Source organism: Cyprinus carpio, chromosome B15 (assembly GCF_018340385.1).
Source record: "Cyprinus carpio isolate SPL01 chromosome B15, ASM1834038v1, whole genome shotgun sequence".
NCBI lineage: Eukaryota > Metazoa > Chordata > Actinopteri > Cypriniformes > Cyprinidae > Cyprinus > Cyprinus carpio.
The window spans coordinates 15229354-15251421 of NC_056611.1; the positions used below are offsets into that span (position 1 = coordinate 15229354).

The 22068-nt window shown below is 39.0% G+C and overlaps 3 protein-coding genes across 3 annotated transcripts in view; 1 reads left to right on the forward strand and 2 right to left on the reverse strand.

Moving 5' to 3' along the window:
- Positions 1-22068, forward strand: part of sgsm2 (small G protein signaling modulator 2) — a 124243-nt gene that overhangs the window by 32623 nt on the left and 69552 nt on the right. The window lies entirely within an intron of this gene.
- dlc (deltaC) lies at positions 1864-5644 on the reverse strand. The gene is made up of 9 exons (XM_042739410.1): positions 5318-5644; positions 4995-5225; positions 4809-4869; positions 4442-4699; positions 3704-4065; positions 3398-3614; positions 2390-3083; positions 2181-2295; positions 1864-2068 (listed from the first exon to the last, which is right to left on the reverse strand). The coding sequence occupies exons 1-9, from the start codon at positions 5366-5368 to the stop codon at positions 2063-2065; spliced, it is 1995 nt and encodes a 664-aa protein (XP_042595344.1). The 5' UTR covers positions 5369-5644; the 3' UTR covers positions 1864-2062.
- The window catches only part of timm50 (translocase of inner mitochondrial membrane 50 homolog (S. cerevisiae)), a 31508-nt gene continuing 19940 nt past the window's right edge, over positions 10501-22068 (reverse strand). The window contains exons 7-10 of the mRNA XM_042739412.1: positions 21238-21342; positions 19334-19432; positions 10658-10814; positions 10501-10569 (exon numbers count right to left, since the gene is read on the reverse strand). Of these exons, the coding sequence (XP_042595346.1) occupies positions 10508-10569; positions 10658-10814; positions 19334-19432; positions 21238-21342 (423 nt within the window). The 3' untranslated portion in view covers positions 10501-10507. The remainder of the gene's footprint in view (positions 10570-10657; positions 10815-19333; positions 19433-21237; positions 21343-22068) is intronic.

The window sequence follows — 22068 nt, forward strand, 5'->3', positions numbered from 1 at the left end:
GCTGCTCAATATGTTTATGGAAACTGATTTTTTTTTTCAAGATAAATTCAAAAACTGCAATAAACTGCTTTTATTTTAAATACATTTCTTTTTTTAACATTATAAATGTCACTTTTGAAACAATTAATGTTTCTTTGCTGAATAAATGTTTTTTTTTTTCTCTCAAGAAATAGAAAGTTAAATAAATAGAAAAATTACATAAATGCTCATAATCTTTCTCCCGTTCTACAAAATTCAGAATTCGCTGTAAACTGAGGCTGCTTTTATAATTGTGTGTGTTTTGGAGAGTTTAAAGGAGACAAATAGAAAATCTTCATGGTGGGTCTCAGTACAGAGACATATCCGAGTGTCTGTGGGCTGGTGGTGAGGACAGGTGTCAGGCCAGGCTGGGCCCACATGTCAACGCTCCCCAGGGAGAGCGAGAGTGGCTGAGGCCTCCCTCCCCCTTTTCAAGCCTCGGCTTCTCTCTTTGAATGGACGTGTAATAGTGTGTGTGTATGTTGGTTGGTAGTGTCTGGGTGGGATTAATTGAGCTTCTGAGTTTTCTCTGGCTTCATCTCCACTGTTCTGATCAGAGATGCTAAGCATATCATATAGCCATTCAAGTTATACAACAAAAAACGCAGTAATTACTTAATAGTGGATTAGTAAAGGGCATACTGGAAAGCTTTCCTATGAATTTTACTAGATAATAGTAACACTACAGCTGTCTTGATAATTTACTTTTCTAATGGTGATCAAACATTGATTCATATACCTGTGTCACAAGTTCTATAGCTAGTTGTTTAATGTTAAAAGCTGAATATTTCCATCCTAGTATTATCTCAGCAGTTTCATAAGAAAGAAAAGAAGTCATGATACAAAGTAAATTATTTCAGGATTTATTGTATGAAAAAATATATATTTTTGGACTTGTGCACAATACATAAACATATATACATTTATCTTTCATAAATACAAATTATTTACAATCCAGTTAAATAGTAGGAATATCTCCAAATTTTGTACAATATTGCATTGTTAAATTAAGAAAGACCGTATAAAATATAAAAGTATCTATTTGGTTTAAATTGTTTAAAAAAATTAAAGAAACAAATACCACATACAAAAAATTCTACTCTGTTAAGAATCTTGATCTTACTTTTTTTTTCTTTTTGAAAAAGACCCTAATGCAGAGGTTCACAAAACCAGGAAATCTTGACAATGATTGACCATCGTGCACTGCGGGTTAAACAATTTGTACCCAAGTCAACCCAAACATTTTCTGTGGAAAAACATACTCCAACAGAGTTAAAAATTAGTTTTTGTTTTTTCAGTGTTTCTAAGGAGTACCCTATCCATTGAGCTATAACACATTAAAAGATGAGGCACTTAATTAAGATTGGGTTTGGTTCGAGTGAACATCACTGATAGTCAGATTCATTGTAGGCACTAAGTAAAAGTCATGTTTAACTGAAGATTCCGAAGACAGTTGTTCACATTGTTCACAGTCGAAACAGTTTGTTTCGATATCTTTGATTGCTTTCCATCACAGATCCGTATATAAATAGCATTTCGAACCATATCCAAAAAATTAAAATTACTCCATGCTCACAGTTCCAGATCCTTCAGTTGCACCTCCTCCACCCATAAGGCTGATTGATTGAGCTTCATGTGATTCACAGAGTGAGATGAACTTCAGGATGCCTGTTTGCTTCCTTTCCAAGGCTTCTGTGATTAACAAATCCTTGATTCTTCTCAGCTCTTCCAGAGAGTTCAGAGTCTTTATGTACATTTTAAATATGATTGAATTTTTTTTAATTGTTTTTGTGGTTATTTATTTGGGTAATTAAAAGAAGGTAGTGAAATTGTTGAAATTTGTTAATTTGGTCTTTAAGTCTCTTGCTTTGTCTTCGCAAAATCATTGTCCATATCAAGAAGTAGTCCTTTTACTCAGCAGCATGAATAAATAAACAATAAATGTAGATATAATATATATACCCTCTTCACCTCTTCCTTATGTCCATTAAGACTGTAAACATTTTAGGGTCAGGCCCATTGGTGATTGAGGTGCAGAATACTGTTAAACCTGAGAGAGAATGGAGAGAGAATGTGTTAACGCATGTTCTTTCAAAGCATCACACTGAAATCATGATAAATAACAATGAAAGCACTTTAAAAATATGTCTGAAGATGCTTACCTCAGTAGCAAATACACATTGTTCTATGTGTTCAGGAATGATGTACACAGGATGATACACTCCCTCTTTTGGATAGTTCACTGGTGGAACCAGTAATGTAGAGTCCGAGTTTTTCCTAAAATGAAGTACATTAGGTTAGTCTTAGTTTTGCACTTTTTTTGTGTCAAGCAAATAATAAACCTCAAAGCAAGACAAAAACTTGAACTTACATGTCTAGTTTGTTGTTTGTCGGTTTTTCGTCAATGCTCATATTGTAGTCCACCATCTTCTGCTTGTAATTTGATTTTTCACTGGAATGACTGTCCACAGTGGTGGATCTGAGTGCCACATCTTTATTGGACACCTTAAACAGACCACCAGGAATAAGCAAGGCCTCCTTTTCTCGGCTTAAAGTTGAAGTCGGGGTCAAAGAAACGCGGTTGTTGACAGACTCCAAGTCGTTGCGCACGTTGGTGGAGGTTGGTTTGTGGCCTTGTCGCATCTGTCTCAGGACCACAATGGCGGCGCAGACCACTAGAGTAAGAGTGATGAGGCCTAGAGTGAACGAGACCACCAAAGCCGCTGGAATAGGAGGGCTGGAAACAGGTGGCTTGTCTTTATCCTCGCAAAGTGTGCCCATGAAGCCCGGTGGACAATGGCAGACGGGCCCAGAGAAGTGGGTGTAGCAGGTCCCTCCATTCTCGCAAGGCATGAGGCTGCAGGCGTCTGAGCGGATGGCACAGTTTTTGCCTGAGAAACCAAGCGTGCATGTGCAGGTATAGCCGTTGATACCATCCACGCAGGTGCCAGCATTTTGGCAAGGGTTGTTTGCACAGTCGTCAATGTTGATTTCGCAACGTGAGCCTGAGAAACCGGGATGGCATCGGCATGTCAGTCTGTTGCCTAAATCGAGACACTGGCCACCTTTAAAAAAAGGGAACACAAGGGAACCACATTAAAGCATTAGCCTAAAACTGAGGGAACTTCAGGGGGTAAACCAGGGCGAGTAATCATAACCCTTGCGAAAGCAAGTCTATTGCTTTATGACAGCTCTATCTCGCCATTAATATCAGTTTAAGAGCCTCACTGGCGTCTGTTCTATCATGCATGAGTAGTATGTCAAGCACAGTGGATGCATCTCAAAACAAAAAAAACTGAAGGTTCAGCATTTTGCTGGTGGCGGATGACGTTGGAATGTTTTGCATTTATGACTGAAGATAAGGGGAAAATATGCTTACCATTAGCACAGGGGTTGCTGCTGCATCGGTCGTTTTTCTTCTCGCAGTTAGAGCCCATGTAACCAGCAGGGCAGACGCAGGAGTATCCACCGGTTCCCTTCACCATGCAGGTTCCTCCATTGAAGCAGGGTCCTTCGGCGCAGGTCATAGCGCTGACCTCACAGTTCTTCCCGTAGAAGCCTTTAGGGCATGTGCAGGTGTAATCATTCACCAGATCCTGTGAAGAAGAAGCAAAAGCCATTAGCATTAACATCCGAGCTCCTCCAAGGACAAGACTCGAGCATAGTGTCGCAACTGGCTGCTTACGCTGCAACTGCCTCCGTTCTTGCATGGGTTGCTGTCGCACTCGTTGGTCTCCATCTCGCAGGTTTTGCCACTGAAGCCAGGCTTGCAGATGCAGGTGTAGCTGCCCTGGCCGGTGTTGGTACAGGTGGCGTCGTTCATGCAGGGCTTGTGATTTGTGCAGAAGTTCAGATCCTCGTTGCAGAACAGGCCTCCCCAGCCTTCCTTGCAAGTGCACTGAAAGGGCTGGTTGCAGGTGCCATGCAAGCACCCCGGGTATCGCTGGCACTCGTCACAGAGGGGGCCCTGCCACCCTAAGCGGCACTTGCACTCACCAGGGGCCTCACAATAACCGTGCTCCTCGCTACAGCCAGACAAGCAGATGGCTGTTTAAAAAGGAGAGGGAGAGAAAGGGGGACATTAGAATGACTGGGCATCATAAAACAACCCCCCTTCTGGAGGCTCAGGCACATCAAGTATTTGTTAAGTACTAAACTAAGCAGCTGGGACTCACACAAAAGAAACACATGCTGTCTTTTGCATGGAAGGCAGACCATATTAGGTTTCAGCGCGTGTCCTTGTTAAATCGTGCTCTTTGCTTCTATTGTTACAGTGAACAAAAGCAACTTAGACGTTTTATGTGGCGGCAAGAAGCCGTTGACCTTGCCCGCGTTATTTATTTATTTATTTATTTATTTTCCCTGCAAACGTTCGTTTATATACGCGTAAATTACGTAGGCTACAACATTCAGCAACACTTACGTTCCGCGCAATAGTCGCCTTCCCATCCAGGCAGGCAAATTCTGTTGCCAGCGGCGTCACAGTTGAAGTGGCCGAATGCGTCGTTCCGTGGGCGGCAGAAATCCGAGCATTCCTCGCCGTGGTAGAATTCATCGCACACAACACGATAAGAAAAGCGCAGTTGGCTTTGCTCTCCGACATGCACGTACTGGGACCAGTCCTCGCCGATGGCGAGTCTTCTTTTGGTGGCCAAACGGCTGATCATATTGTTGATGTTCTCTGAAATAAATAAAACAAACTGTGTGTTAACATATTGATCTGGAGGTAACAAATACTTGTTGTGTAAACTATTAAAACTACTCAGGTGAGGCAAAAGTTGAGCGCATACCTGTTGACCGGTCAGAGGACTCTGCGTTCCAGGCTTCTATTATCAACGAGACGGTTCCCTGTAAAGCCAGAACACTCTGTTTAATATTACTTACATGCATTGGAAGTGCGTTCTTTTTGATGTTACATGAATTTTAAGTGATTATGAATAGTTGGGTATTGATTTTGAGTATTGTGTAATTTTGTGCCACTTGAAATTAAAAGGCACGCGGATATGCGCATTGCTGGAGATGGAGTCTGCGCTGAATATTCCTGTCATTCCAGTGCCGTAAGTGCACGGCGGCTCTGGTAATATGATGTCGTGTGAGTGCTTCAGGCAAACACGGAAAAAGATCTGGCAGTCGCTGGACCGTGTACACACACTGCTTGTGCTTGTAAAAGAGTGCACTTTCAACTCAAACACACCGGATGATTCCACCTATGGAAATATACAACGGGACTCATATTAACACGTCGTGAAAGCACTTGTCAAAGGAACGGCTTGCATTCATATAAGTGGGAAATACTCACCAGATGCGCTGGTAACAAAATTAAAAAACACGTTAATAAAACACGAGCCATTTTGGATCTTCTTGTCTGCTACTGAACGATAGCAGACTGCGAGAGTAGTCCGATATGAATGTTTGTAGTGGTATCCACGATTTAAGAAAAAAAAATGCAGTTAAAAATATCGAATTCCAAAGCAAAATGACTTAACTATTAAAAAAAAATAAAAAATTACAAAAAAATAAAAAAATAAAAATAATGTCGTCAATGTGGGAGCTTACAAAGCAAAAACAAACAGATGTCTAGCTCCAGGGGACTTTTTGGACCCGTCAGTTAGTGTCATGGAGTGTGGACTACAGTGCGTGTGTGCTTTTAAATACAGCAAGGGTAGGCGTGGCTTATGCGCAGCTCATAAACGTGCTTTGATGGATTTAGCCTATACTTGATGATCCCCTGAACATCATAGCGCTTAAAGTTCATTTTATACTCAAAGAGATATTAGAGAACAACATAAACTGTACATAACATAGGCATTTGTAAACTTTACAAAAGTGGCTAATGTCGACAGCAACCTGACATTAGTTAAATATTAACACTGTTATCATATTATATAACATTTAGGCTACTAAGTGAATTCAAAAGCCAAATCACAATTTATTGGACATTGCTCTGCTGTCGTGTTCCTGAACTTTCTTAAGTTCTTAAGTTTTTTCTAAATATAGCTACCTGGGGCCTAATTAGACCTGTGCCTCTTGTCATATATTTAAGGATGTGCGTTGTTTTATGTCAATTTGTACTAATTATCTTATTCTTTAAAACTACGTTGGCTACACTTTGTGTTTTGTAGAATTTCACGTGCCACGCAATTTTGGAAAAAAGTTTTTCGTCACCGATCGCGGAAGGGGGGTGTTCTTGGGTGGAGGGGATTCGCACATCCCCTTTAATTCAGCCCTAAAATCTGTAATTGTTCTGACGCGTGTGAGTCGTTAAACCGGCAAGCGCTTTATTGTGCCCTGGAAAGATCCGGAGGGCTCTTTTGTTATCTTGGGTTTGGATTGTGGGTCTTTGGTAAAGAGGCTGAAATGGCGGGGGGTTGCGCAGGGCATTTAAGATCGCAGATAATTGCTTTTTCTGGAATAAGAGTGTGTGTACGCGTAAAAGGAGGGGGCTCTCGCTACAGCTGTATGATAATCCTTGCACCTGCGCAGTGTTTGCGCTTCGCTTTCTTGAGATAGCCTGTGTATGTAGGCTACACATACACACACACACATCACCTTGTCACCAGGACACGAAAATATGCATAATAGGATGTGTTCTGATATACTGATTTGTTTATTATAATTAAAATAATCAATTTATTGTATAACTTTAAGGTTAATTAGTCAAATGCGCTGAATTAGAGCACGCAGCAGCAGCAGTTGTTGAAGTAGCTATGCGAGCAGAAACTCAAAATTAAGAATTGCAGGTAGCCTATTCCATTTGTGATTTCATTTAAGAAAGAAAGTTTCTGTACCATTATACCGGGCCATGTCCAAAGGGGAGACACGCGCGAACAATGCGCAGCGTTCCAAACTGTTGCTTGTGCTTTAGTGATTTTCTATTGTGATTCTAATGAGTGCAGCGCGTGCCTCCGCTGGCCCCATCTTTACCCCAGGCACGCTTTGCCCACTGGACGGCACCATATGATTAGGGGGGTTAAGAAGGGCTGCTATTGTTAATTTATTGTCGGACAATTATTAAGACAGTCTGGTTTCTTGGCTTCTGGTGAACAAAAGGATGAATACACGAGATATATTATCTGTGTGGACAAGAAAATTGTCCCATCAAAAAATAAAATAAAAATAAAAATAAAAATAAAATCATGGAGTTTGGTTGAATAACACACTTTATGCATACAGCATGTCATTTGTTAATATACCAACCTATCTGGGTTATATTTGTATATTTGAAGAGTTTATTTGCAAAAAAACTTAAACTTTCTTACTAAAAAAAAATTTTAGTATGTCGGATAGGTATTTATTTGTTAAATGTAAAGCAGATTAAAGGCTTAACATATTAATGTTACTTGTTAATGTTTAAACAAGAGTATAATTTTGTAGGACCAAGTCATCTGCGGCCTAATCATATATCATAGGGCATATATAAAACTACTACAATTAGATTTTTTGACCTGCCTGTGCCGTGAAGCTGTATTGATGCGCGCTTTATGGGGCACATGTTCAGCAAAATAGGTGTCGTGTGCTCATTATGTTCATTCGACAAAGAGAGTGATGAGGGGGATGTGGGGAAATCGGTGGCCATATGGTTAAATAGTAGATGGGCATGTTGCTTATTTGAGGACGGTTTAGTTGTATAGGTGGATGATAGATCAAACTTACACGAACCTCCTTTCCCATTAATGAGTGTAATAAAGTCACCACGGTAATGGTTTCATCGCCTGGTTTTGCGTCTTACAAAATTAAGCTCTAGATGTTATGCTTGGCGCGCCAGTGCTTAACACTTTCCCATCCACGTGTCTCACATCCAAACGGTGTAAGAGCCGTCGCTTTGGCTGGGGTAAAGCGTGTCTGTGACTGGGTGCTAGTGAATTCTGGGGGGAGGAGGAGGAGAATTGGCACATGGGGGTGAAATGACACTTGGCGACAGTTATGGTGAGGTGTTAGCCAGTGGCAGAAGGCGCAATAATAAATGTGAATTGGTGCTCCTCTGCCGAGGTGTGAAGTGCGACACGTGGTGCCCGACGCGGACCGGTTCCCAGTCTTCCTGCACGTGCTTGATGCTCCGAGGCGTCATTTTATGCGCCTGTCATTTGTTCACACCTTTGGGAAACAGTCTGGTGGGGTTAAACTATGGCACTGGCGAATTCATTTAACAGGTCAGCGGAAACACTTTGTACAGATGTACCAAAGTTGAGAACGTTTTTCCCATAACTGGTGTTTGGAACCTAGATTTATTCGGGACAGGTTCCATTTAAAATGCATGAACAGAATGATTTTTATTTACTTAATTACGTACTCATATTCGCGAACCAATAACTCTAATGAGCTGGTTCTTTTTAGTGAATCAAACACATACAGTGTGATCTACACTGCGATAGTTCGACTCCCGAGCAAATGACTCTTAAGAGTCGGTTCTTTTAAATAAATCATACAGTAGACATACAGCGTGGCCCTTGACTCTTACGAACCGGTTCTTTTTATTGAATCAAAAACACTTAAATCGGCCGGAATTGTTACTTAGCCTGCTAAAGGTCGTCATATCCTAATCTAAATCATGTATTTAAGGCTCTTCATGCTTTGTTGTTGGTTGTTGATATGACAACGTTTAGTTAAAAATATTCATTGTAATTAGACTGTTTTATACAGATTAATGAAATGTCACCACATTTTTGTTTGAATGTTTTCTCAGTTGTTGGGAACTATTGTTGTACTGCGTTTTCTGTCTCGTATCACTAAGCAAAACATGCAGAGGCAGAGGCCAGACAGAGGTTACAGTGAGGCCATAATGGCACGTGTCCTCTCTCAAGATAGAGGTTTTTTGATTTTCAGAGGTTTAAATGATGGCATTCTGTGTCTCTCAGTTGCCTCAGATTGTGTGCGTTCTGAAGCGTGCTGCTGCATCGACTCGTTCAGAGAGGTTATCCGCATTATTAAGTTAATGAAACAGAGAAATTGAATTAGTACTGGATTCTAATTCACTCGAGACAAACGGAGGAACACAAACAGTCTAAACACATTTGCAAGTTGTAGTTAATAGTTGATATTGGTAGAGTTTGCAGTGATTTCAAACTCCTAGCCTAATATTTTTGGAACAAATGACACTAGAAATATCATGAGTTAAATTCAACCGTTTAATTATTTGAATTCTTATCATATTATTAAAGAAATGTTAAATATTTTAGCTAAAGTCAGAACTGAATGACATTTTTATATAAAAACCCTTTGCACAGAACATTAAAAAAAGGGCAGAAAATTATTTTTATATGAAAATTTTTATTATAGAAGAATAAAACAAGTTTAGAAACATATTATTGTTGTCTCCATAAATTAATGTTTGATAAAATATAACTGTTTAATTTCTCTCATAATAATAATTTTATTCCTCAGAACTGTGAAATAGGCTTCCTTAACATTGAGTGTTGCACTTAATCTACAGTTTCTTCCCAAAAACACCTTATATAACTATCTTTCATATAACAAATTATGATTATTAATAAATTACAGTACAAGTTCATCATTTACAGCATCATCATAGTTCAAGCAGATTTGCTCTGGGTGAGACCTTTAAACAGAAAAAAAAAATCCATGGAAAATGGTTGAACATTAATGGTGTTTTGTTTTGTTTTTTGTTTATTTTGTGTGTTTTTGGTGTTTAAAGAAATAAGAAGTACATTGAACGTTCACATCCTCAGACAAGACGGGCCATTTCTGTCAAGAAGAGAAATAGCACCAGATTGAGCTCTTTATTTGAGAGGTTACTGCAACAGTATCACCATGACAAAGACAGCACATACACAAATCCAAGGTTTTGCATCATGTGCCGTTAGCTGAGCAGATATATTCAGATGAAATTATGAGGGTGTTGGGTATAGAATTAGTTGTGGTTTTGAATTTGTTTATTGTTGTTGGTGTGAGGTTTCGTTTTTAAGTTGTGATGGGAGTTATTTTTTCTTGCAGAGATAAGGGAGCCAAGAAGTGGATAGAAACTGGTCCAACCACTCTGAAACAATTTCTATTCAGTGAGATCATACATTAGGGCAACATGTCTGTGTGTCTGCTGTCCTGGAAGTGCTATTTTCCACAGGAATGGAACGTCTTTTGGAAGGTAGCATCTCCTCAGATGTTTTTTGCACACATGCCCTTCTGCTCCCTTTCTTCCCTCCCTCCCACATACACTGTCCACCTGACTGACTATGATCCTCATCTCAGTGGCTGGTCACAATCGAGGTGGGACTGTATTAGGTTTGTGTGTGGGTGTGGGGTGGTCAATTCTTCTTTGATGGTTCAGGGACGAGATGCGATGTTAGATGTTGAATATAGATGTTTCTTGTTTTTTGTGTTGTATGAAAGTCTCTGTTCTTCTTCCTGTATGTGCAAAATATTTATGTTGTATTATTAAATGTATTTGTATATGCCATTTGATATGGCATATGAGAGGTGTGATGAGTTGTTGTGAGTGCTTTTGTTGTCTTTTTTTGTATTCTTTTGTGGGGTTTTATTGGTGGGCATAGTTTTCTAGTACTGAACGCACATCCTCCACTCCGCTGATGGCTATAGCTATAGAGATCAAATGATTTGTACAAATGAACAATAATCCAACAACTCCAATTTGCCCAGAACTCTTCTCTCACACATGCATACTTACTTTTAAGGAAAGCAGCCAAGTCATAGAGCGTGCGATCCTCGGAGTTGCCATCCCACTTGCGCAGCGCCAGGCCATTGAAAGGCTGTAGACCGAATGCCTCTCGCTTACAGTCCACCACAATGACTTTAGAGGAGTCTCTGTTCAAACAAGACACGTCCTGCAGGACAAACAGTTAGTGTCATTAGTGAATATCATTTAAGCATATGCACCATATTTACCTTTGGGGTTGTTTTTGTTCATTCAGGAATATGGAGTGACAAGACACATTTGTTGCATCCAGTGGGGACATAATTCCGGATTATAATGACTTATACTGTGTTTGTACGCGGTGCGTTGCATCACGACACATAAACATAAAACCATGTCTGCATTTGTGATCTGAGAAACGACAAACAAGCGCTGCTCAACACTGCTTAAAACTCGTGTTTGAATTATCAGTTGCAAATCCTTTAAATATGTAAACCTAGCCTACTTACAAACTGTGAGTCAGAACAGCTGGCATTGTAGTCTTCTCTCCCAGGATCAGGAAACACTCCTCTTTAAAATGTGCTGCACACATCTGTATATTTGGCTTGAACTGTTCTGGAACAATGTTGTAAATACAACTTAACCACTTCAGGAAACAGTCCTCTTTAAAATGTGCTGCAAACATCTGTATAAGTGCTTCACTGAGCTGAAATTTAAACTTAAAACATCAAGATAAATGAAATAAAAACAAAATCTAAATTAAGTGTTTTAAGGGCTTCAAACTGAAAATCTCATGGCTCAATGTCTTATGGACTATCCTCGATTGCAGTCACATGCCCCTCGGATTGCCAGCTCCTGTAGTTTGGCCTTCTTGATTTTTGGCCTTGGCTAAACCAGCTGGCCACACTCTCTCTAGCATCAAAATCTTCCAGACTTGGCCCCTCTACACTGATTCTGATCAGATCTTCCACTGTGTCTGAATGAAGGGATGCTCTAGTGTCTGATTTGAACAGCTAAACAGTCCCTAAACAGCTTATACTACTGTCTCAGCTATTAAAATAGTTCAGTTTTGTATGTAATAACAAAGTGATTATATTTCATTTAGTTTTTTTATTAAGTTGATTTAGAAAAACGTTTGGAGCATTTTTTGTTTGTTAAATAGGCTATAAGTTTTAGTTTTTTTTAAAAAAAAGTAACGACTAAGCGGCCAACGTTAGACAGTGAGCCTATGTTTGACCAATTTAGCCTTCTCAAATCATCACGACTCGCCTAAAATAAAATCTATAGATATAAAACAGTTCAAGCATATAACAATGCTTAAACATTAGACCCAGATAAATGTGCGCTATATCCAATAGTTTGTGCGGAGTCGCTTCAGGACATGGAGATGCCAGCGTGATCACTTGCAATTTTTCAGTAGATACACCATCACTTTTGCACATAAAGGTAAGAGTAATACATCATTCATAACTGCAAAGGGTCTTTTATTTGTGTGCACTCACAATATCAACAAAACGTTGCGCTTTCTGCGTCTGGTCTTTCACAAAAATGAACCGACACTCAGTGAAAACATGCCTCACAGACATAATAAATATATCTATAGAAAGCTTTAAATGATTACTTAACGAAATAAAACAAATCGAAAACAAAAACTCTTTCATTATAATCATAATCCGTAAAGATTTTTTTTGAGAAATTTTTGCACGATTGAGAAATTAGGTCGCATGTGCGACCAAATTGGTCACACTCTAGAGCCCTGCCACTGATTTCTAGTTGTGTCCTCTTTGGAAGGCCAAACAAAGTATTTTCACTTTCACAATGAAACACACAGCGTCTCCACGACATGGCGCCAACAGCAACAGAGAGAATCAAAGTTACGCCGCCTTTCTTTGCGTGAACATTTGGGCGGCGTTATGCAGATCTTCACACATCGTGACGTAGATGTGGGGGAGTGTTTAAACGAGGCGTTTTAGGAGGGCGTGGACAAGTCTTATCTTTTATAATGAATATCTCTTTGAGTTTGAGACTTTAGTCTTTGCAACTTTACAGATCTTCTTAACAGATGCACCAAGAGCTTGTAACACTCCAAAGAGAAAGGAAAACGCATCATATGACCCCTTTAATACATTTAAGTTAATGGTTTTATATTAGTATAATTTAATAAAATTATATACTTGATTTTTTTAATGTATTAAATATCTAAATATAAATATAGAATATAGAATTTATTAAATATATGAATATATTTATACTGTTTGTTTATAATTTAGCACCATGTAAGCTATCACAGCTTTTCTCAAAAATAAAGAACAAAAACAAAGAAAAAAGGTACATAATTTATTTATTTTTAATGTTTGTTTATAATTTAGAAGGTGGAACGGAGCGAGGCCGGTGGAGTGATTGGGAAATGAGCGACACCTGCTCCACTCACCGGTCTCGAGTCCCACGGAGGAGATCGGGAGGATACAAAAGAGGAGCGACGACAGTGAAGGACGAGAGAGGACCAGGCCTGGGTTTTATTTTGTGTTTGGTTTTTGTTTATGCGCGGCAGTCGCCCGTGAGGGGCTGTCGCGCTGTTTTAGGTTTATTTTGTCATTAAAGTTTTATTTGAGTGTTCGCCGGTTCCCGCCTCTTTCTTCCCGTAATTATGGAGTTTTTTATTATTATTGTTACACTGGTGCCGAAACCCGGGAGGAAGGAGGGACGCGCTGCCGAAGATCCCTTGCCGCTGGGGTGAATCCGCGGTGCCATCGAGCTGGGCGTAGCAGTCTGGCGCCGTGGACACTCGAGGCGGTGGGCTGGAGTGAGTTGCCGGGGACGGACAAACTCGCTGCTGGCCGCCCGTGATGTGGAGGGGTGGCTGCCGTCCGTAAGGGGGCGGAGGAGTGTCGTGCCGTCCACCGAGGGCCGTCCAGTGCCACCGCCAGGCACCGCGGAGGACTTCACACAGCCGGTGGAGGGCCGAGCGGCAGCGGGTCTGGGAACCGGATTTTTTTTTTTTCCTCTCTCCCCTCTCTCGTCTCTGTCGGTGAGCGACACCTGCTCCACTCACCGGTCTCGAGTCCCAAGGAGGAGATCGGGAGGATACAAAAGAGGAGCGACGACAGTGAAGGACGAGAGAGGACCAGGCCTGGGTTTTATTTTGTGTTTGGGTTTTGTTTGTGCGCGGCAGTCGACCGTGAGGGGCTGTCGCGCTATTTTGTGTTTATTTTGTTATTAAAGTTTAATTTGAGTGTTCGCCGGTTCCCGCCTCCTTTCTTCCCGTGATTGTGAAGTTTTATTATTGTCCTCATTTTTTCACGTGTTTTTTAAGTTATAAAGAACAAAAACAAAGAAAAAAGGTACATAAAATGGTCTCACTAAAAATGATCTCAATTTTCTCAAAAATCAATCTAAAAGAAGGGAGGAGTTAAAACCATCACAGTTCATCAAAACATACTCCAAAGATATTGCACTTGAAATATTGCTTATTTCTGTTGCTAACATTCTAACGATTTAAAATATATATAAAAAACTAAAAAATAAAATGAAGAAATAAAAATAGAAATAAATATGTAAAAAATATAATTAAAGGGATAGTTCACCCAAAAATGAAATCTCTGTCTTTAATTACTCAACCTCATGTCGTTCCAAACCTGTAAGACCTCCATTCATCTTCGGAACACAAATTAAAATATTTTTGATGGAATCTGAGAGCTCTCTGACTCTCACATAGACAGCAATGTAATTACCATGATTAAGGTCAGTCTGTTTACGTTCAGTGGATACCCTCCAAAATGGCGCAAGGGAGATGCGGAGAAGACGAATTGTTAAATAAAGTCGTTTTTTCTGTTGTCTTTGCATACAGAAAGTTTTCTTGTAGCTTTGTAAAATTACGGTTGAACCACTGATGTCACATGGATTATTTTACCGATCTCCTTGCTACGTTTCTGGCCCTTGATCGTGGTAATTACATTGCTGTCTATGGAGGGTCAGAGTGCTCTCAGATTTATTAGGGCCTTGAACGTGGTAAGTTGTGTTGCTGTCTTTTCAGGGTTATAAAGCGCTCGGATTTGTGAGGGTGAGTAATTACAGGGGCCATATGATGCGATTTCAAGTTTTCCTTTCTCTTTGGAGTGTTACAAGCTCTTGGTGCATGAATATTGCTGTCTATGGAGGGTATATTGCAGTCTCAAATTCAAAGAGATATTCTTTATCAAAGTTAAGACTCTGCCACGCCCCCCTAAAACGGCTCGTTTAAACAAGCCCCCACATCTCTACGTCACTATGTGGAAATATTTACGTAATGCCGCCCAAATGTTCACACAAAGAAAGAAGGCGTGGTTTCAGTAACCGCAGTTAGTGTTGAAGCAGCCATGTCAGGGAGATGCTGTGTGTTTCTAGGCACTTTATTTGGCCTTCCGAAAGTAGATGCATTTAGGAAGTTTTAAGATTACTTACAACAGAACAGCAACGCAATTATGGACGACCGTTTCGTGAACCTAGGAGAGGAGGTAATTCTGACTTTCCTATGACAATCTGCCACTTCTGAATCAGCTACTGTATGTATGTTTTGTTTTTAGTTTAAGTATATGCTGTTGACTGTTCAAATGTGGAGTTTTGTGCGTTGCGTGCATGTGTGTGTGTGAGAGAGAGAGAGAGAGACAGGGTCACACAGTGGAGTCAGCTGTCTTAACCGTCTGTGGCTTGTGTACTGCAAACACATAGGAGCTTCATCACTGTGTCTGTCACGCGACTCTGTTCCCCTTTCGGGCTTGAACTGATGGTAAAACTAAGGACATTATTAACTGTCTTTACATTTATTTTAAGACATGAAGCTCGCGATTATGGAAAGGGCCGTTACATTTCTGACGAGTGCTTGCAGTGTTTGGCCAATCACAAATCACTGGGTCAGTTGGCCAATCAGAGCAGACTGCGCTTTTTAGAAGGAGGGACTTTATAGAAAATGATGCGTTTGAGAGAGGCAGGGCAAAGAGGACCTACAATAATGTACAGTATTTGAAAAATACTGTGTTTTTTGAACATTAAAGTATGTCAACATATTCAGTTACACCAAATAATGATCTTTAAAAAAGCATCATATGACCCCTTTAATGACAGAATTTTCATTTTTGGGTGAACTATCCCTTTAAGAATATAAAAATTGAAATATGTAAAAAAAAAAAAAAAAAAAAAAAATTATATATATATATATATATATATATATATATATATATATATATATATATATATGTATTTTTTTTTTTTTTTTTAGACTTTTATTTATTTGTACAGATGTTTAACAGAGCAGTCTTTTTTTTTTTTAATGAGCAAGTGAACAGTAATGTGATAAAAGCCACTCTAGGCTGTGTGGTACAGTGATTTTACTATGGTTAAATCCCCAAAACACTCCTTACATGTGTTAAAATCATTGTAATGCTCTGCCTCTTGTGGGCTTCAAGAGCCCTGACATCTAGTAAACTAGCTGCAGTCTACTTATCACAGCTATACATACAAATTGAGGTTAAATGTGACCTCTCACACCCCAAACGTCTCTGTGACACTGATGCGAACCATATTTACACCTCTGCATTTGTGTAGGGGTGCATAGACTTAACACCAGCCCATTGGCCCCGGCGTTCACCCACTCGCTCACACACAAACACACACACTCTCTCTGGGCCAGCTGTCTCAGTGGTGGTCCTACAGAGCAGATGGACAGGGACGCTGCACTCTCTCTATCACTGAGGTCATCAGCATCCCCCCGAGGGACCGAAAAAAAAAATTGCGTGGCGAGAGATGGAGGGGCCCCGAAAAGAAAGCCCTCTTGACAGTGGCACACTCCGTAGCATTTACAATAAATTACCCACATCTGCCTCCAAATGAGGGACCCCCAAAACCCCCCGGGAGCGAGAGTGTGTGTTTCACTGTATTTGTTACTGAGTGTATGAGCGTGTATGCATACATAATGAGATTTTTATGGATTATAGCTACATGCAATCTTAATGGTGTCTAAATCGCATTCAAAATGTGAAACCTAATGGTAATTAGTAAGTTTATGTAGCTAGTGTGTATTTGTGTGTATGCTATTTATAGTTGGTGTGTTTATGAGTGTAGTGTTTATTTGTCTCTCCAATTCCCCAGGTAAAACACTGAAGCACGAGCCGGAGGAAGCGTGCCGCTAACTATACGCACGTGCCACGCTACGCACCTGCCAATCAAAGTCCGTCCCACCCCCTTTCTGTGTTGGGGGAGGGGAGCAACAGCATCTACTGGTGTCATAACTCTACCAAACGGTTCACAGAAAGGCCATCTTGGGAAACTGAGCACATTTGTGAGTTTCACATAAATACCAGGGAACCTTTCCGTCATGCATCACTCAAAGCGATCAAGTTCATGCTGGCCCAAAAATGCATTCTGCTGCTTTTGCATTCAGTCTTGTCATGGCACCAGTTTTCTACAAACTTCGCATTGTTTTTAGAAAGTGTACTAGACGTTAATTCAGTTCTTTAGAAGACACACTTATCTGACTTTGTTTGCTCCTTCCCTCACCTGTTTCTGAGAGCCAGATGGGAGGTGAGGGAGGAGGAGAGGAGGGGAAGCGGAGTGAAATAAATGTGGGTTGGCAGAAGGTGGATGGAGAGAGAGTGCTGATGGGGGTCTGGTGGACAAGGCCAGACAGGCAGTGGTGAAATGTGACCGGAGAGAAGACCTATTGCGCAAATACGCATGCATACACTCATGTCTGCTTGTGTACGATTAGAAGCAGCTACGAAGTAGCGTGAGTGTATGAACTGCAAATCATTTCGGTTCGGAACATTAATGACGCATTAAATTTAAAAACATTGTTAAATGTATTCTTTAGCAACTTCATTAGCAAATGAATATATATTTTTTCATTTTATACATTATAGGGTTGTGCCGATAGACGATAGTATCCGCATTTTTAATGTTCCGCGTTATAACCAATCACACACTATTATGCTGAGCTTATGAATGCAATGGCCAATCAAGAGGCATTCAGATGAGTCATCGCTGAAACATCAGTTTTGTTGTTCAGAGCGCACTTGCTGACTGAATTCAGCTTGCAAATTCTCAGCATAAACAACAAAGTGCAGATGTACATGCAATGTAAGAATAAGATATCTGAATCGATACCCAGTCCTAACTAATACATTATAACACTGTGTAAATTTACTTTGATTAATGACAAAAAAGAATGAAAAAATAAATCAAAAGACATTTGCTCTAACTTGTTTTAGGCTATTAGCAAACATGTTATGCAATCTTAAATGCAATATCTTCATAACGGTATTTTAACAACATTTAATTAAAGAAATGGAGTTAAAAGAATTACTTTTCAATGTTCTATACACTACAACATTTGGGGTAGGTAAGATTTTCTTTTGTTTTTGGAAGATGCCTCTTATGCTCAAGGCTGCATTTATTTGATCAAAAAACTTAAGTAAAAACAGTAGTATTGTATAATATTATTACAATTTAAAACAACCGTTTGAATAAGTTTTTAAATGTAATTTAAATTTAAATTTTCTTCTGCTGGCAAAGCTGAATTTTCACCATCATTACTCCAGTCTTCAGTGTCACAAGATCCTTCAGAAATTATTACAATATGCTGATGCTAGTGATGCAGAACTTTCCCCCCCAAGAGTTATTTAAATAGAAAGTTCAAAAGAACAGCATTTAAAATAGAAATCTTTTGTAACATTATAAATGTACTATCACTTTTGATCAATTTGATGCATCCTTGCTGAATAAAAGTATTAATTTCACTCTCTCTAAAAAAAAAAAAACTCCAAACATCGAAGGGTAGTGTATAATGAATAAAATAATATACAATGCAACCTGGCACACTGTAATATGATTACAGATTCTAAAGTTAATTTTAAAACTGTAATGCAATTGTAAAGTGTTGTTGCTAAAGTTGATTTTAAAACTGGATTTAGATTTGTTAATTTTGGTGGGATTGTAGATGTGATATTGGGGGGGTGAGAAGGTTAATGAGCCCTGGGAAGAGAGACGGGGGGAGGAGGAGAAGGAGGGGAAGAAATTTCTATTGTCTTGGGCTGTTGAGAAAATAAAAAATGAATAAGGACATAGCAGTGGGGAAATCAATGGGCGAACAGAAGGACGGCATGCAGAAGAGACACAGGGGGCATCGCGCCATAATGTTGCCCGGGTCACTCAGGAGAGGGGGCCCACGGGGCGGGATCTTGAGCAATAAGATCAGACCGTACTGTATTACATACACATGGAGGAGTATTTTACTCCTTTACTCAAAGCCATTTGTGAGAAATTAGGAAGTTAGGAAATGAACGTCTGTGAATCAGGATTGTAGAACACATTTCGAAACTTCACAGTTCTATGAATGGGTTTCCCCAGAACAAGTGGACTTTAGTGAAACCAACCTATCAACAACTGTACAAGAAAACATTTTATGACAATTTATAGTCAAATGAGCAGCATCTACCTGAGGGCAGTGAAATATTTAATTGTTTTGGGACATATGGCTTATCTCAAATACTGTGACTCAAAAGACCCATGGCCATGTAGGGGTGAAATACCAGACAGCTGAATTTTTTACGGTAAGTGGTGGACACTGTTTACAGGAACAGAGAAGTGTCCTAAATACTGAGAGTGAATTTGTGCACATCACCAGCAAAGCATGATATCGAGAAGCAGATGTATAGACAAGCAGATTGTGTAGTTTACCTTAACATGGTGGCCCTCCATGTAGCGTGTGGCATCTCTGAAGAGCCGGTACATCACAAATCCTTGAGGGTCTATACTGTCAATCAAGGGGTATGCCGTCTGCTCACACACAAACATACAATATTGTGTGTGCAGGAATCGTTTTTATGTACATTATGAAATGTTTAACAATGAGAGATGTAGTTCATCCAAAAATGAAAGTTTGCTTAACATCAACAACAACATAGAGGAGTTTGTTTCTCCATTGTCAAGTCAAGTCAAGTCGTAAGTTAAGGTGGAGCTGATTTGAAGATTTTAAGAATTTCATCATTTGATCATTTGTTGATTATTTGATTTTATGGGGTGATGTGGTGCTGTCAGAATGACAGTCCAAACAGCTGATTAAAACCACACCACTCCAATCCATCAATGAATGTCTTCTGAAGTGAAAAGCTGCATGTTTGTAAAAAACAAATCCATAATTAAGTCATTTTAACTTTAAACTAGGGCTGCACAATTAATCAAATTTCTAAATCGCGATTACAGTTATGGATGCCACAATTACGTAATGTTCAAAGTGGCAATTAATTGTTCAAAGTCCACTTACGTTATTCTGCACGCATGTTTTTTTTCTTTCTACGTGTTATCTTAAGGGCTTTTCCATTGTTTTAGTATAACATTATAATACTATTCATATTTTTACTTTTTTTTTTATAATTTAAAGAAGAAACCAATCCGATGTATATTTGACATTTGAGGCTTAAACATAAAAACGCACTAAAGGTTTTTCAGTTAGAGTTATTTCAGCTTGTTTATTTTCATATAAAAATACAGCATGCAGTTGCATTAAACAGTGGTATGAACATCATTCAATGTAAATTGTGATAATCATAATTAATAAATCGCAATTACAATTTCAAGGGAATAATTGACAATTATGATTTTTTTTGTCATGATCGTGCAGCCCTACTTTAAACCATCACTTCCGGCCAAAATACGGGTCCATAATCCATAATGTTGTCCCCTCACAAAAAAATTTATCAACATATTTGTTTAGAACTTTTTTGGACTGTTTTCACTTGTAAACAGTGTTTGATCTATGCAGATTTCTTTCCAAATTCAGACAAGACAGATTTTTCACTGGAGAAAGCATTATTATGGATAGACGACTCATATTTCAGCAATGGTTTGAAGTTAAAAATGTCTTAACGATGGATTTGTTTCTTACAAACACAAGATGCTGACTGAAGAACTGTAGTGGTGTGGATTACTTGTGGATTATTGTGAAGTTTTTATCAGCTGTTTGAACTCCCATTCTGACGGCACCCATTCACTGCAGAGGATCCATTGGTGAGCAAGTGATATAAAACAAAATGTAGTGGAATCATGATATCTAAAATCACTTCTTATATCATATTGAGCCATCAAATACTGTCAAAAGCCTAAATTACAAATGCTAGTTGCTCTAAAATTTAAGAAGCAGCCCATCAAGACAGTAGATGGGCCATTTTTACATGGCTGTAAAGCTGAATTGACATTCGCATGCATTAGAATAAAACAAAACAGCAGCACCAAATGGCTTTTCAATCAAAACAAGGCTCATTTGCATGACTTTACAAGTGTGCCACACCAACAAAACAACAACAGACACACAAACACTAGCAGACTAAAGGTCTCACTGATGGCATCATTTAGGAAATGTTATATTTAAGCACAAGAATGTGTGTTTGTTGGATCAACAGACAAGTAGGTGTGCCACTGTACCCAAAATAGCATCTATTGTATGTGGGTTCTATGCTAAGCAGGGTTCAAGAAACTTTTCCTTTTAACTGCAATTGAAACAGTGTATGCAAAAACAAATAACAAGCACTTCATACTTGCATTATTGTGGTAAACAGGCAGTCCTCACCACCCCTTAGACTCACCATGCCCGTCTCTGATGTGAAGATGACTATCTCATAAAGTGGGGTCAGTTGCTGGAAGAGGTAGTCTATGCCAGGCCTCTTCTTAAAACGCCAACCTGTGGCCAACTAAAGGGAGAGAGGAGATCCAGAAAACATTAAAACACCCTTTAAAAAAAGTTTACATTTATTAGTGTTTAGAATAAATTTTACATAGCAGAATAATTTTCATTAACATCATTTTAAAGGTTAAGAATTTGTATATATTTATTTATTTTCATTATAATATACATTTAATTAATCTTTTTTATTTACTGCTTTTGTTTTTAACTGGTCACAACAGCAGTTTTCAACATTGATAATATTAAGAAATATCGAGCATCAAAGCAACATATTAGAATGATTTCTGAAGGACCATGTTACACAGAAGAATGGCGTAATGGCTGCTGACAATTCAGCATTGCGTCAGAGGATATATGCAAATAGAAAACAGTCATTTTAAATTGTAATAATATTTCAAAATATGTTTTTTCCTGTATTTTTGATTAAAATAAATGCAGGCTTGGCGAACAAAAAAGACATATTTGAAAAACATGTATATATAAAAAAAAAGCTTAATGACCCTAAACATTTGACATTGACATTTACAGTGCATTTATTTTAATGCATTCAGTTGTAAAAAAAAAAAAAAAGGAAATAATATACAGCAGATTTTTGCTATTAGCAGTGCTTTGCTCAAATGTGCGGTTTCAGATTTCCTGAGCATAGTTATTTAATCTCAAACATCTTTAGATGCCCATCTGGAATATATTTTTAAGCAAGCATGCGGTTGAACAGCCTTTCTCAGTCATTTAC

Coding starts and splice junctions, on each gene's coding strand:
- dlc (XM_042739410.1), bottom strand. CDS start 5,368: ATGGCTCGTGTTTTATTAACGTGTTTTTTAATTTTGTTACCAGCGCAT. Junction 4,066..4,441: donor AGGCGACTATTGCGCGGAAC/GTAAGTGTTGCT, acceptor CTTTTTAAACAG/CCATCTGCTTGTCTGGCTGT. Junction 3,084..3,397: donor CAGCAACCCCTGTGCTAATG/GTAAGCATATTT, acceptor CTTTTTTTAAAG/GTGGCCAGTGTCTCGATTTA.